At 51.9% G+C, this 13201-nt stretch overlaps 1 protein-coding gene across 7 annotated transcripts in view; it reads left to right on the forward strand.

Annotated features, from left to right (window-relative positions):
- DGKD (diacylglycerol kinase delta) overlaps nt 1-9492 on the forward strand; it is a 118415-nt gene extending 108923 nt beyond the window's left edge. For 6 of the 7 annotated variants that reach the window (XR_013519164.1, XM_078328855.1, XM_035306090.3 and 3 more), the window contains 4 exons: nt 983-1102; nt 4581-4698; nt 6036-6166; nt 6970-9492. Coding sequence is in view for 6 of the 7 variants with exons in the window: in XM_078328855.1 (XP_078184981.1) it covers nt 983-1102; nt 4581-4698; nt 6036-6166; nt 6970-7059 (459 nt within the window). In the remaining variant the exon portion in view is untranslated. The remainder of the gene's footprint in view (nt 1-982; nt 1103-4580; nt 4699-6035; nt 6167-6969) is intronic. The other variant, XM_054258061.2, reaches the window with a different exon arrangement.
- Nucleotides 9493-13201: the final 3709 nt, after the last annotated feature.

The raw sequence follows: 13201 nt of genomic DNA on the forward strand, positions 1-13201 counted from the left end.
ACACACCTCCTCACCACACACACATCTCCTCACTACAAACGCACAAGTTCTCACCACACATCTCACCACACACACACATCTCCTCACCACACACAATCTCACCACACACACATCTCCTCACCACACACACATCTCACCACACACACACCTCCTCACCACACACACATCTCCTCACTACAAACACACAACTCATCACACACATCTCACCACACACACAACTCCTCACCACACACATCTCGTCACCACACACACACCTCACCACACACACGTCTCCTCACCACACACACGCCTCACCACACGCACACACATCTCCTCACCACACACACGCCTCACCACACGCACACACATCTCCTCACCACACACACGCCTCACCACACGCACACACATCTCCTCACCACACACACACATCTCCTCACCACACACAATCTCCTTACCACACACACACCTCACCACACACACAATCTCCTCACACACACACATCTCCTCACCACACACACACACATCTCACACACACACATCTCCTCACTCCACATATGTGCTCACTCCACAGATACCCTCACCCCATATCCTCACCCCGCATATTGTCTCGTCCTTTGCATCTCCTCGCTCCACACCCCCTGCTGCCTCCTGGAAGGCATGGCCGCCGACTTTTCCACCTGTGGCATTTCCACTGCTCGGTGCAGGTGAATGGTCCTGCTCCCCTTGCTTACAGAGGGACACACGCAGGTCAAGTGTCAGCCCTGTTCCGTGTGAATTCATCAGTGACAGATGGACAGTGTTATTTTCTTATCAGCGCTACTTAGAAAGTGAGGTTCTGGGTTTGGTTCTTTCTCGGGTTCTCTGGGACTTTGTTTCTGGAAACTGAGCTCCCTGAAAGGAGCTGAGTCCCTGGGGACCCTCCTGTTGATCAGCCCCTCCCTCCCTCCCTCCCTCCCTCCCTCCTTTCCTCCTTCTCTTCCCTCCCTCCCTCTACCTGGAGCAGCAGCTGGATCCGCCTCAGAAGGAGCAGCTGGGGAGTGCTCTTGCCGAGATGGACCGGCAGCTCAGGAGGCTGGCGGATACCCCCTGGTTCTGCCAGCCCACAGAGCCTGGTGACGAAGAGGTATGTGGGTCATGGGGTTTGGCTGGCCCCTGGGCTTGTTGGCAGTTGCCTGCAGTGCCTGTGTTCCATGTGGCCCATGTGGCTCTGGGTTCAAGATGGGGTCACTCTGGCAGCCCTTGAGGGGCCTTCCCCAGACTTCTCTATGAAAATGTCCTTCAAGTCAGGGAGGGACGGCAGGTAGGAAGGAGTTTGGGGCTGGGATTGAGAGTGCCTCCTGAGGACCAGGCACAGGTCGTCCTCTGAAACAGAACTGCACAGCTGCCTGGATCATAGGTAGAAGTCCAGCCCCACAGCTGCCTCCGAGGATAGGGATGCATCATTGGAGAAATGGCAGCTTTTTGGGCTCTTGCTGTGAACAGGGCACAGTTGGTACATGCCACTCCCCACTTACATGCTCCTCCTGTGTGAACAGAAAGACTCCAGCTCGTTGCAGGTCTGGGAGGGACCCAGGACCCAGGGCATAGCAGACCCTGGGGTATAGTCACATTCTTCTGCAGGGAGCACTGGAACTCTGGAGAGGGCAGTCTCTGGACAGCGACGCCCCAGAGGCCTCTTGGCCTCCCCCTTCAGCGATAAAACAGAAAAGGTCAAGAGTAGAGTTCATTCTGGGCAGTATTGCAGAAGGCAAATCACTACAAGACTCTACACCTGGGCAGCACTGCCCAGCGGGGTTTGTGAGACCTGTGGGCAGCAGTAGGGTGAGGGCACAGAGGTGGGCACTTGCAGGATAGCACCCTCTTTCCATGGCCCCGGGGCATTTTTTGACACATGCAAGCCCTTCATGGAAAATTGACTTAGGCCCTCTAGTGGTTGGACAAAAGTCAGCCACTTCACAGTGAGGGCACTTGGGTATAATAAAAGGATGGGCAGGCTTCTCAAAATTCGGTAAATAATTCATTGTAAAGGTGATGAAACATTCTACCTAAAATGACAAAATACTAATGTATAACAGTCCAACAGATGTAACAGTGACCTAGTCTTGTGATACCAGATTAAATTAAGGCCAGTAAAGTGGGCAGTGAGGTGAGAGGTTGGGAAGAGGCTGTGGACGGGGGAGGAAAGTATGTTAAATTCCTCCTTTTACGGTGAAAGAAGGTTATAAACAACATTCTTGACTTGGATACTTAGAGAAATATACAGTCAGTAATATTTTTAGGGTCAAGAGTGGTGGCTTGCACCTGTAATCCCAACACTTTGGGAGGCCAAGGTGGGAGGATCACTTTAGACTAGGAGTTCAAGACCAGCTTTGGCAACATAGTGAGACCCTGTCTCTTTTTAAAAAGATATATTTAAGGCTGGGCGTGGTAGCTCACTCCTGTAATCCCAGTACTTTGGGAGGCCGAGGCGGGTGGATCACAAGGTCAGGAGATTGAGACCATCCTGGCCAACATGGTGAAACCCCGTCTCTACTAAAAGTACAAAAATTAGCTAGGTGTGGTGGTGCGTGCCTGTAATCTCAGCTACTTGGGAGGCTGAGGTAGGAGAATTGCCTGAACCTAAGAGTTGGATATTGCAGTGAGCCGAGATAATGCACTGCACTCCAGCCTGGGGACAGAATGAGACTCTGAATTAAAAAAAAAAATTAATTAAATTAATTAAATAAAAAATACAAATATATATTTTTTAAAAACTTAAAGGTAATTTCTAGGAGTTGAAAAGATTGATGTCTTCCAAATTGCCACCAAAGGCGAAAGTAAAATACAATTTGTATCGTAAAAGAAAATAAAGGACCAGCAAGTGTATAGCTATAGCTAACAGCATGAAAACAACAGAAAAATGACATGACTTTTTCTTCAAAGCAGATTATTCTCAGGTTATATTTAAAAAGAAACCTGACTATCGCTGGATGCGGTGGCTCACACCTGTAATCCCAGCACTTTGGGAGGCTGAGGTGGGCGGATCATGAGGTCAAGAGATCGAGAACATCCTGGTCAACATGGTGAAACCCCGTCTCTACTAAAAATACAAAAATTAGCTGGGCATGGTGGTGCGTGCCTGTAATCCCAGCTACTCGGGAGGCTGAGGCAGGAGAACTGCTTGAACCCAGGAGGTGGAGGTTGCGGTGAGCCGAGATTGTGCCACTGCACTCCAGTCTGGCACCTGGCAATGGAGCGAGACTCTTGTCTCAAAAAAAAAAAAAAACAAAAAAAACCCAGAAACCTGACTATCTATTGCTCACAAGAGCCCTGTTTTTTTTCCTCATACTCCTAATAAAAACTTATGATATGAAAAGATTAAAAGCAGTTCAAAGAAAACACCGTAAGCAATCCAAAGTAACAGTATAAAAATAAAATTGCGCATCTAAGACAGCAAATGATAAAAAGAGGATCACTTTATGTTGGTAAAATACAGTAATTGTTGCGTATAGTCATAAACTTACGACAGTTACAAACAGGTGACAGTTATAGACTGGCACATAGTCATGAAACTGTATGTCAAATAATAAGCATCTAAACTAGTTATTCAGTAGTATGTTTTTAATTTTTCTAACTTAATTTTACTATGCTCCAAGCAGTGGTGTGTGTGTTATCATTTCCTTGAAATGTATTTGAGGTGAGACTTGCCTTATGGCCCACTGGGTGGTTTTTGTAAATGTACCTTCTGTGCAGTTGTGTTTATATCACTAAGTTCCTACTGAGATTTTTTTTTGCCTTCTTGATATATCAGTTACCAGTTAACTCTAATATCATAATTGTAGATGTCTCAGTTTATCTTTGTGGTTATTTGTATTTTTGCTTCATGTATTTTGAGGCTATGTTATTGGGTATCCATAGGTTTTATCATAATATGATTCTTTTATCTTTAGTAATTCTTTTTATCTTCAAGTCTACTTGCTTGCTGTATTTTTTTCATAGTTTTACTTTCAAGCTTTATTTGGGGTGTCTGTTAAAAAGAGCGCATCACAGAGTGAGGCAGTGTTAACCTCCGTGCGTCCCTGGGAGTGCTCTGTGGAGAGACCCTGCTGCTGCTGGCTATTGAGAGCAGAGGCTGAGCTCCTATGTGGCTCTGCTGCCCGCCCTTCCTCTGCTGTTCTGCCTCGGGGCGTGTGTTGGAGAAAAGAATGCAGTGCAGGAAGAGCTTTCCTTAGAAAGATACTCAGGATACTAATAATCACAGCCCAGCAATACTACACTGGAAGATTGGCTAAATAGGTTACTTTCATGATTTTCATTTAGATAGTGATATTTACAATATTATCAAGAAGTTTTGAAATCGCATGAGAAATGTACATAAAGTGAAGTAGGATATGATGAAAATAGACACTGTGATCTCTTTCAAACTAAACACTTTTAAACAGTCATTAAAATCATCAGTAAATACAAGAATAAATAAGGGAGAGAAGCCCTTTGAGGAACAAAGGTGTTTCCCAGCTCCCCCAGTCTCAGCCCTCCTGCCTCCCAGCCTTGCAGGTGGTGATGGGCAGGAGCCCGTGGCTGGTTGTAGTCTGATTCTTAGTATTTCTCACTCTTCCCGACAGAGTGTGATGCTGGATCTTGCCAAGCGCAGTCGCAGTGGTAAATTCCGCCTCGTGACCAAGTTTAAAAAGGAGAAAAACAACAAGAACAAAGAAGCTCACAGTAGCCTGGGAGGCCCGGGTACCTGCCTCTCTCCTGCGTGTTTCTGGCCATCCACGCCTGCTGGCTCGGCCCTGTTCTCCTGGTCTCTGCTTTCTCCCTTGGCCTTGCGGCTCCTCCCTCCTGGTCCCTGTGCTGTAACCCCGGGTCCCGCAGCCACAGTGGTCTGTTGTTAGCTGCAGCCCGCCACCCCACCTGCTTTCCCTCTGACCGTTGTCACATCCGGCCGTGACGTGCTCTCTGGCTGTTTGCCTGCCCTGACTTGGGGAATTCGAGGTAGGGAGGAAGACAGTAGTGGGGACGAGACAAACTTGGAGACAAAGCTCTGGACTCAGGCCACGCTGGGGCGTGCTCTGCCTGCTCCCTCCCGGGCTGCTGGTTCCTGATACATCGATGCATTGGTCAAGGTTCCCATGCTGGAAACCCCAGGCCGCCAGTGATTGTGGGTGATGAAATCAATCGAATATGGTCCTAAAGGACATTGTTTCTTTGGGCCAGTAAATTGGAGCTAAAATCTCTGAAGGATCAGCCCTGAGTATCAAGGCCATGTCCAGTGTTGTCAGGGGCCACAGAGGCCCACGAGCCTGGATATTGGGACTGGTGTTTACCGCCAGTCAGGGCAGCTCCTGCTGATTTTTCTTCTTTGCATGTTTGTCCAGAAATTGGGTTTCTGCTCACGATGGTGGCCCTTCTGTGTGAGATTGAAGTCTGCTTGTCTCCCTTCCTGCTGTGGTCCGGAAGTGAAATGTAACGCTTCCAGAAGCTAGAGGAAAAGCTGGCTTTGGCCATAGTCATGAAGACATTTCCCTCGTATTTGGTGCTGTTCAGTCCCTCCTGGGACACAGGGAAATGGCCAGAGGTTGGCGACCCACCTGGCAGGAACAGATGCCAGCCCTGCTGCAGCCGTTGCCCCTCGAGTGGGTGGCTCTCTGCCTCTTTCTGCACCGCTGGTGGGGGGTGCTGTTGGCTGGGTGATGGGTGCCGGCTGCCAGAGATGGCTCAGGGCTGGCTGTTGGGATATCTCACGCACAAGCTGCTGGGCTAGCTTGGGGGCTGCCTGTTGGGATATCTCACGCACGGGCTGCTGGGCTATCTTGGGGGCCGGCTGTTGGGATATCTCGCGCACGGGCTGCTGGGCTATCTTGGGAGCCGGCTGTTGGGATATCTCACGCACGGGCTGCTGGGCTATCTTGGGGGCCTGCTGTTGGGATATGGCTGCTGGGCTGTTTCGGGTGCCGGCTGTTGGGACGTCTCCTGTCCCGACTGCTGGGCTGTCTCTGGTGCTGGGTGCTGGCCACTGTCTGCCTCGCACTGGTCTCTGGGCACTCACTGCACTCATGCTTTTCCGTCTCCGACAGTTCACCTCTGGGGGACAGAGGAGGTTGCTGCCTGGCTGGAGCACCTCAGTCTCTGTGAGTATAAGGACATCTTCACGCGGCACGACATCCGGGGCTCTGAGCTCCTGCACCTGGAGCGGAGGGACCTCAAGGTACTTCACAGGCATCTCCCTGGAACCTGCACTTGACCTTGCACGCAGTCCCTTCTGTTCTATCCTCTCTCCCGAGCTGGTCACATCTCAGCATCACGATTCTTCTCGGGCCTTCGTGTATACCTCAGGTTGGGATGGTTGTGGCCCTCACCCTGGGCAGTGATGGCTCCACCCGCCACAGCCAGAGGACGCCAGGAGCAGACATAATGGGGCAGAGCCTTGGTTCTCTTAGCCTAATGAGACAAGGACTGTCTTTGTGATAAAAATCCTATGAGGGGACACAGCCCTGGAAGCACAGTCACAGGTGACTGTCCCCACGCTGCTCCTGGGTGGGCGTTGCTGCTTGTCTGCAGGGAGCATTGGGACAGGGCAATTGGATGCCAGGCCTTGGTCTGTGCCAGCCTTCATGCCACATCTCACGGGCCCACGCCCTTGCCCAGGTTGGCCTCGAGGGGACGCCTCTGGGTGAGTCACTGGCCAAGTACAGAGAGGGCAAAAGGCAACTGGGTGTCCTGGACGGTGGCCCTCGCGAGGTCACTCACCCCCTTGCTTTCAGGCCTGTGTTTTGTCTTTGTCTTGGGTTTGTCCTTGCTGATGGCAGGGACTAGAATGCAGGGACAGCGGTCAGGCATTTGTACGGTTGCTGTTTTTAAGCCGTTCCCATCTTGTTTCATGGTCTTCGTGATTTTCACCCTCATTTGTGTTCACAAGCCAAGTGGGAAGGGCCGTTGGCAGAAGGCCTGCTGTGGAGCCTCTGGCCCCGTCTGTCTTCCCGCATCCACAGGATGTCCTCTCTGTTTCAGGACCTGGGCGTGACCAAGGTTGGCCACATGAAGAGGATCCTGTGTGGCATCAAGGAGCTGAGCCGCAGCGCCCCCGCCGCCGAGGCCTAGCCTCCGCCCTCTCAGCCTGCAGCCTCTGCGCCTCCCACCACTGAGGCCCTGGGTGGACGCTGCAGCCCTCCCCCTTCTCATGGTGCTACTTCCGCTGTCAGCTACAGAAAGCCTCCGTGACACTGTCCACCAGAGCTCTGGAGTCTTGAACATAACAACACAGCTACCTTTGAAATGACACCTTCTCCAGCTCAGTCATCTGGGGGACATGTGTCACGGCCACTCAGCTCTCGCCCACCTGTGTTGTGGTCCAGGGAATCCGGCAGTGTCTGGCCTCTCGGGCACCGCTTGCCTGGCCTTGGATTGTCCCAGGGGCTCCCTTCCATGTGTCCTTCGTGGCCGCACTGTGTGGCTCTGCCTTCTGGCCCCGGGGTTCTCAGAAACGTGGCTGGGGCCCCGCCGCCCTGTGGCTTCACAGCAGCCTGCATGGCCCCGTTTGTTGATGCAGCTTTTGTTGTTGAACAAAAGCCGTGCTCTTTCCTGGTTTGAAAGTAGCCTGGGTGTTTGATATAATTTGACACGATGAGAAAAAACCCTTCCCGTGTGAGCCAAGGCAGTGGGTGCAGCTTCCCAGGCCAGGAGCCCCTCCCTGGGTCCGCAGAGTCTGCGCGCCTCCCTCCACCCCTCCCCCGCTGCCTCTGAGCTGTGGGCTGGGGACACCTCCCCTTCTGTCTCTGGACATTGTAGGCTTTGAGTCCAGCTTGGGGCCACGAGTGAGATCGCCGGCTGCATCCTGCAGAGGACGTGTGTCCACATGAGTTCAGTGTTTTTGTGTGGAAAACGCTTGCTGGCTCTGGGAAACTCTTTCTGCCCATTATGTGGTTCCCAGGGACTGTGGCCCTGGTGGGCCGGGATGGTTTGAGCTCTTCACCCCGTCCTGAGTGTCTCTGCCCCTGCAGTGGCTTCTTCTGCTGCTGGGCCTGGTGTCGCTGGAGATGCTGGCCGGGACTCTGACTCGATGGTCCACACTGCTCCTGCCCTGCCTCTGTCCTGCCTCTGAACCAGCAGATGACGGTGCCAGAGGGCAGGAAGCTCCCCTGGGGAGACTGCGGGGCCAGTCCCTAGGCAGAGGACGCCCCTGGTCCTCCTGCGCGTGACTTTGCCCCTTTCCCCTTTGATAGTCATCTCTCACAGGGGCTCGTAAATGTCTGGAAAGAGGTTTCTGGAACCCCAACCCTGGTATGAGGAGGAAATAGCTCTGGCCTGGCTGCCTGGCTGCCTCAAAGAGAAGGACAGTGTTGGGAGTGTCTGCCGGCGCCGTCCGGCCCTTTAGTCAGCGTGGCTCCATCTGCTGTGCGGAAGCAGGGCTACACCTGCAGGGGCAGCTTGGACGGGGCTGGTTTGCGGCAGCCCCTGGCCCTGAACAGGTAGCAGTGAACAGCGCCTGGCCCCACCTCTCGCAGCCCTCTGTCCCCTCTGCAATGCCCCTGGGGGGGGCCCTCCAAGTGCCTTGGGGTGCTCCCCTCTGTGGTCCTTCTGGGCTGAGGCCCCTGGAGTGTGCAGGCTGAGCCGGGTCTTGGGTTCCCCCAGCGCAGCCTCCTGTCGCTGCGTGCATAATGTTAAGATTTTGGGTTGAAACTGTCCCATGCTGTCGGTGGACTTAGCTGCTCATTGGAAGTGATGTGGGGTGGAAGGTGGTTGTGTGTCACCGTTTGCACCTGTGATTGTTTCTGCACAGGACATTGTAGATGGAGGTAGGCAGAGGGAGAAAGAAGCTGGCCATGACAGTCGCTTGGTTTCCCAGGTGGAACGGGCTGGCATAGGGGATGATGGCAACCTGGCCTGCAGTCCCTGTGTGACCATTGGCCCTGCTGGCCTGGTGGTGTCGGCACCCTGGGGCTCTTAGGGTCCCAGAACAAGCCCCAGAACAAGCTGGAACTCTGGTGAGGAGGGGACATGAGGAGAAGCAGCCGACTGTGGCTTCAGGGACATCAGGGCCACCCCAAGTCCTCAGTGTCCTCCTGGCAAGGAGTTGGGTTTGGGTTAAAAGTGTTTAATATGTTGTCAGTGATTAAAACAACACTGTTTACATAAAAACCATTTTTCTAATTCTAACAAGTTAGAAGTGAGAAAGGAATGAATGGGAATGTTTAGGGAATGGCCCTTTGCTGCTGGGCTGGCGTCCCGCATTGGGGTGTCCTTGCTGCCCTGGAGGCTGCTCTGCTGCCCTGGCCGAGGTCCCCTTGTGGCGTGGCCACACGGGCCTCACAGTCTGCTGTGCAGAGGAAGGCAGGAAGGATCCCTGAAGCGTCTTGGAGAAAAGGTTCTGTGCCCTCAGGTGGGGCTTACCCCCCCTCGTATTTATAATCTTAATTTATATAGAGACCACCGTGGAAACACATGCCTCTTGTATTGTTATGTACATAGTCCATGCCTGAGTGCTGTACAGAAGTTGTTCTGTGTATAAATAAAACGAGCCTGTTTTTGATCTTCCATGACCAGTCCGCGTCATCATTCCTGTGCTTTGACAAAGTGTTGGTTGCCAGGATTTTTCCGAACTGTAGCAAAATTGTTTTTCAGCTGCTCTGAAAATAAGTTGAGTTGTTGGTGGCTAAAAAGCAAAACAGAATGCCATTGTATTTTTTAGGGTGTGGGTTCTGTGAGCTGTTGGACTAAAAGTTCAGCAGCGAGAGAGAGGGTACTGGGCAGTGTTGAGGTTCTCAGGTGTGCTCACGTGGCCTCGGGGTCCGGGAGACTGAGGGCCATTTTAACAAATATTTTAACCGTCTTAGATCTTTTCTGTAAAACTGCAAACCTGAAGCTCTCCTACTTCTCTGTTTAGTCTTGGTACTTTTATTCCAAAGGCACTGCCTAAGGTCAGGGTCACTTGAATTGTCTCCTCTCGTTTCCTGGAGTGAGGCATGGGGGCTGGGTTCATGGAGGCACCGTCAGGCTGGTCGGATACAGAGGGCTGCACGCACTCTGCGGTGTTTTCTGCCTCCCCAGCGGCTCTTCCCTACTCCTTCCATGCTAACAAATCCCCCTGCTTTTTTTTTTTTATCCTGATGTGTATTTTCTCTGGTCGTTAAGGACCTCAGGCCTCATGGTTGCAAGATGGTCACCACAGCTGTAGGCATCACACCAGTGTCAGGAGTATGGGGACAGATGGCTGCCTCTTTTATGTGTTTTTATTTTTTACTTTATTTTATTTTTTTAAGATGAGGTCTTACTCTCGTCTGTCTCCCGTGCTGGAGTACCATGGCATAGTCATAGCTCACTGCAGCCTCCACCTCCTGGGCTCAAGTGATCCTTCCACCTCAGCTTCCCTAGTAGCTGAGACTACAGGTGCATGACAACACACCCAGCTAGTTTGTTAAATTTTTTGTAGAGACTGATTCTTGCTTGCTGCCTAGGCTGGTTTTGAACTCCTGGCTTTAAGCAGTCCTATGTGTGTCTTTTTAAGATAAAGGGAGCCCTTTTGGAAGCCCGGGCTTCAGCTGAACTGATGTCTTGTTGGCTAGAATTGCCTCACACACCCGCGACTAAACCAATCAATGTGAAGGGTACGAGCCATGGCGGTGACCGGGATGCTGACGGCCGACACTATGGTCTTTTACACCAGGTGCTGGTCTACGTGCCTTGCATGTACGAACTCCTTTAATTCCCTCACAGCCCTGCTTGCTGGGTTATCTACATTTTGAAGGTGAGGGACAGGCTCAGAGAGGCCACACAACCTGCCCCATGAGGCACAGCCAGTGCGTGGCTGAGACGGGAGGCAGCTCCCACGTCTTTTTCGGGCTATGCTCTCCTGTGTCCCAGGCCTCATAGCAAGCCCAGCCCACATGACAGGTAAGGAGATTGGGCCCAAGTGACAGGCTTGCTTTGCAGCACAGCAGCCAGGGCACCTCACTTGCTGGTGGCACCGGATACCTGGGCAGGGGCAGACCTAGGGGGAGGCTGGTGTGCGCTCCGCCAGCCTCACTCCTGTGCCTGCATGGCCCATCTCACATGGGGCATGGCTTCATTGTGTCAGCAGCGAGGGGCGCTTCTCACAGAGACGGCATCTGATAGTGGGGTGAGGCTAGATGGCAATCTAAAGTGAAGGGGGCAGTTCAAGTGTAGCATGGTCACAGGATGTGACAATACAGTCGAGTGGAGAACATGCAGCAGTATATACTGTGTTTAAACTGATCCTCTTCAGAACTACCCCCACCTGTTAGAAAAACAAGCTGGCTGCTTGGTCCAGTAACAGTAACTGACCACTGGATTTGTGGCCTATGTTGTTTGCCAGAGCAGTTTGGCTGTGGTCCCCCCACCTCTTTGTGCCCTGGCTCCAGGTGGGCTCACATGTGTGCCTTGGATGTAGGTTGCTAGACCCCTCTTAGGGCTCTTAGACCTGGGCTAGGAGCAGGTGCAACTCGATGTCATCTCTCTGGGGTGGGGATGGGGTGGCTGAGTGCTACCATCTTTGAAGCATGAGCATGTGAAGGGCTTGGGCACCTGGAGGCTCTGGGGAACCCATCTTCCCCTCTCCCCCGACTGTCATTCAGTGGAGCCCAGGCAGGTCGCCCACTAGAGATCAGGGCTTTCACTGGTTTGTAGAAAGAGGCACTTGGTGGCTGCCAGGTGTGATGGAGCTGCTGGTGGTGTCTTGGCACTTGGAGAGGTGCCTGTGGAGATGGAACCACCTCAGAGAGAAGCACACTGGGGCCTGGCAGAGGTGCCACTGTCCCCTGAGCACTTGCCTGCCCCCACCCTGGCCTGGTGTGAGTGTTGATATTTACTCAGGGTGGCTGGCAAAATATTAAAGGTATATTGGGAAAAGTTATAGATTAGTCTCACCTTTTGGAAGGCCGAAAGGCTTTATTTGGGCAGGCCAAAGGTGGCCTGCTGGTCCATTAAGTTAGGGAGAAGATAGGGAAGAGGCTTTCCCAGTTTAAGTCTGTTTACCCGTCATCCCTTTGTCTCTACTTTGACTGTTTACTCATGTAAACTTTGTGCTGGATGGTCCTCTCAGTGGGAGACAAGAAGGGAATTTCCTGCTAATCGTGTTTCCTCTGGGCCTGGAACCTAAAGCTTTTGTTTGTATAACCACTCTTTTAACCACGATAATCATACACAAGTGTGTTAATTTAAAACCTGTGTTAAGAATAAGTGTGGATGGACAAAGGGTCTGAGTCAATTGGCTTTCTTTTGCCCTCTGAAAGCAGCCGACCACCATCCCTAGCCACTTGTATCACTATACTGGTGTGAGAGTGCATTCATTCATCCGTCATTAAGTCAGGGTCTGCAGGTCAAACTTCTGTAGGTGGTAAACAGTGTCCCAGTGAGCTCATTGGTGGGCTCTTGTTTCGTGAGCTGGGAGATTGCTGTGTCTGCTCCTGCCACCCCAAGCTGGGGGCAAGGACCTGCAGATGAAGGGCCCTGCCTGCCACACTCTGCAGCCATTGCCATGGGGACCTGGAAGCATGGCAGCATACCTGCCATGTGTGTGGGGGTGGGGGTGGGGGAATGCGTGGCCGGAGGGAGCTGGAAGCAGTCTCTTTCCTTGGGTGTTGAGGTCACTGCTTCACTTTCCTCTCTCAAGTGCAGTTAATCTCCAGAATGTAAATCCACCCAGAATGCGTTTGTTATAGATTTGACTGAACCCTAGTCTGGCCATGCTTTGGGTGGGTGCCTTACCAGAGCAGAATGAGGGATGGCCTGTAGGGTGAAGGAGCTGGTCCCTTGCTGTGAAGTCTGTTCTGCAGGTAAACTCACGTCAGTGGCACCAGAATGATTTGCAAGGGAATTCTTGCTCCTCACTTTTTTTGGCTAAAAAAAGTCACTGTTGAATAAATACGTTTTCTGTGATGCCACCACCACTGCCTATTTCCCTAGAAGGAAAAGAGACCCAGACTACATCCAGTTTATCCAGTTTCTTCCAGTGCATTTTTCCCATGAGTCTGAACTTTTGAAAACCAAAGCAAACTTCTGTCATTTCTCAAGCAGCACTGCCACAGTATTTCTAAATATAAACTGTTTATTTAGCATCTGAACAGGCTTGGAAAAAAGGGCCTCAAAAGTTTTTTTTTTTTTTTTTTTTAGATGGAGTCTCACTCTGTAGCCCAGGCTGAGGTGCAGTGGTGTGATCTTGGCTCACTGCAACCTCTGCTTCCCGGGTTCAGGTGATTCTCCTGCCTCAGCCTCCTGGGTAGCTGGT

This window comes from Callithrix jacchus, chromosome 6, assembly GCF_049354715.1.
Source record: "Callithrix jacchus isolate 240 chromosome 6, calJac240_pri, whole genome shotgun sequence".
Classification (NCBI taxonomy): Eukaryota; Metazoa; Chordata; class Mammalia; order Primates; family Cebidae; genus Callithrix; species Callithrix jacchus.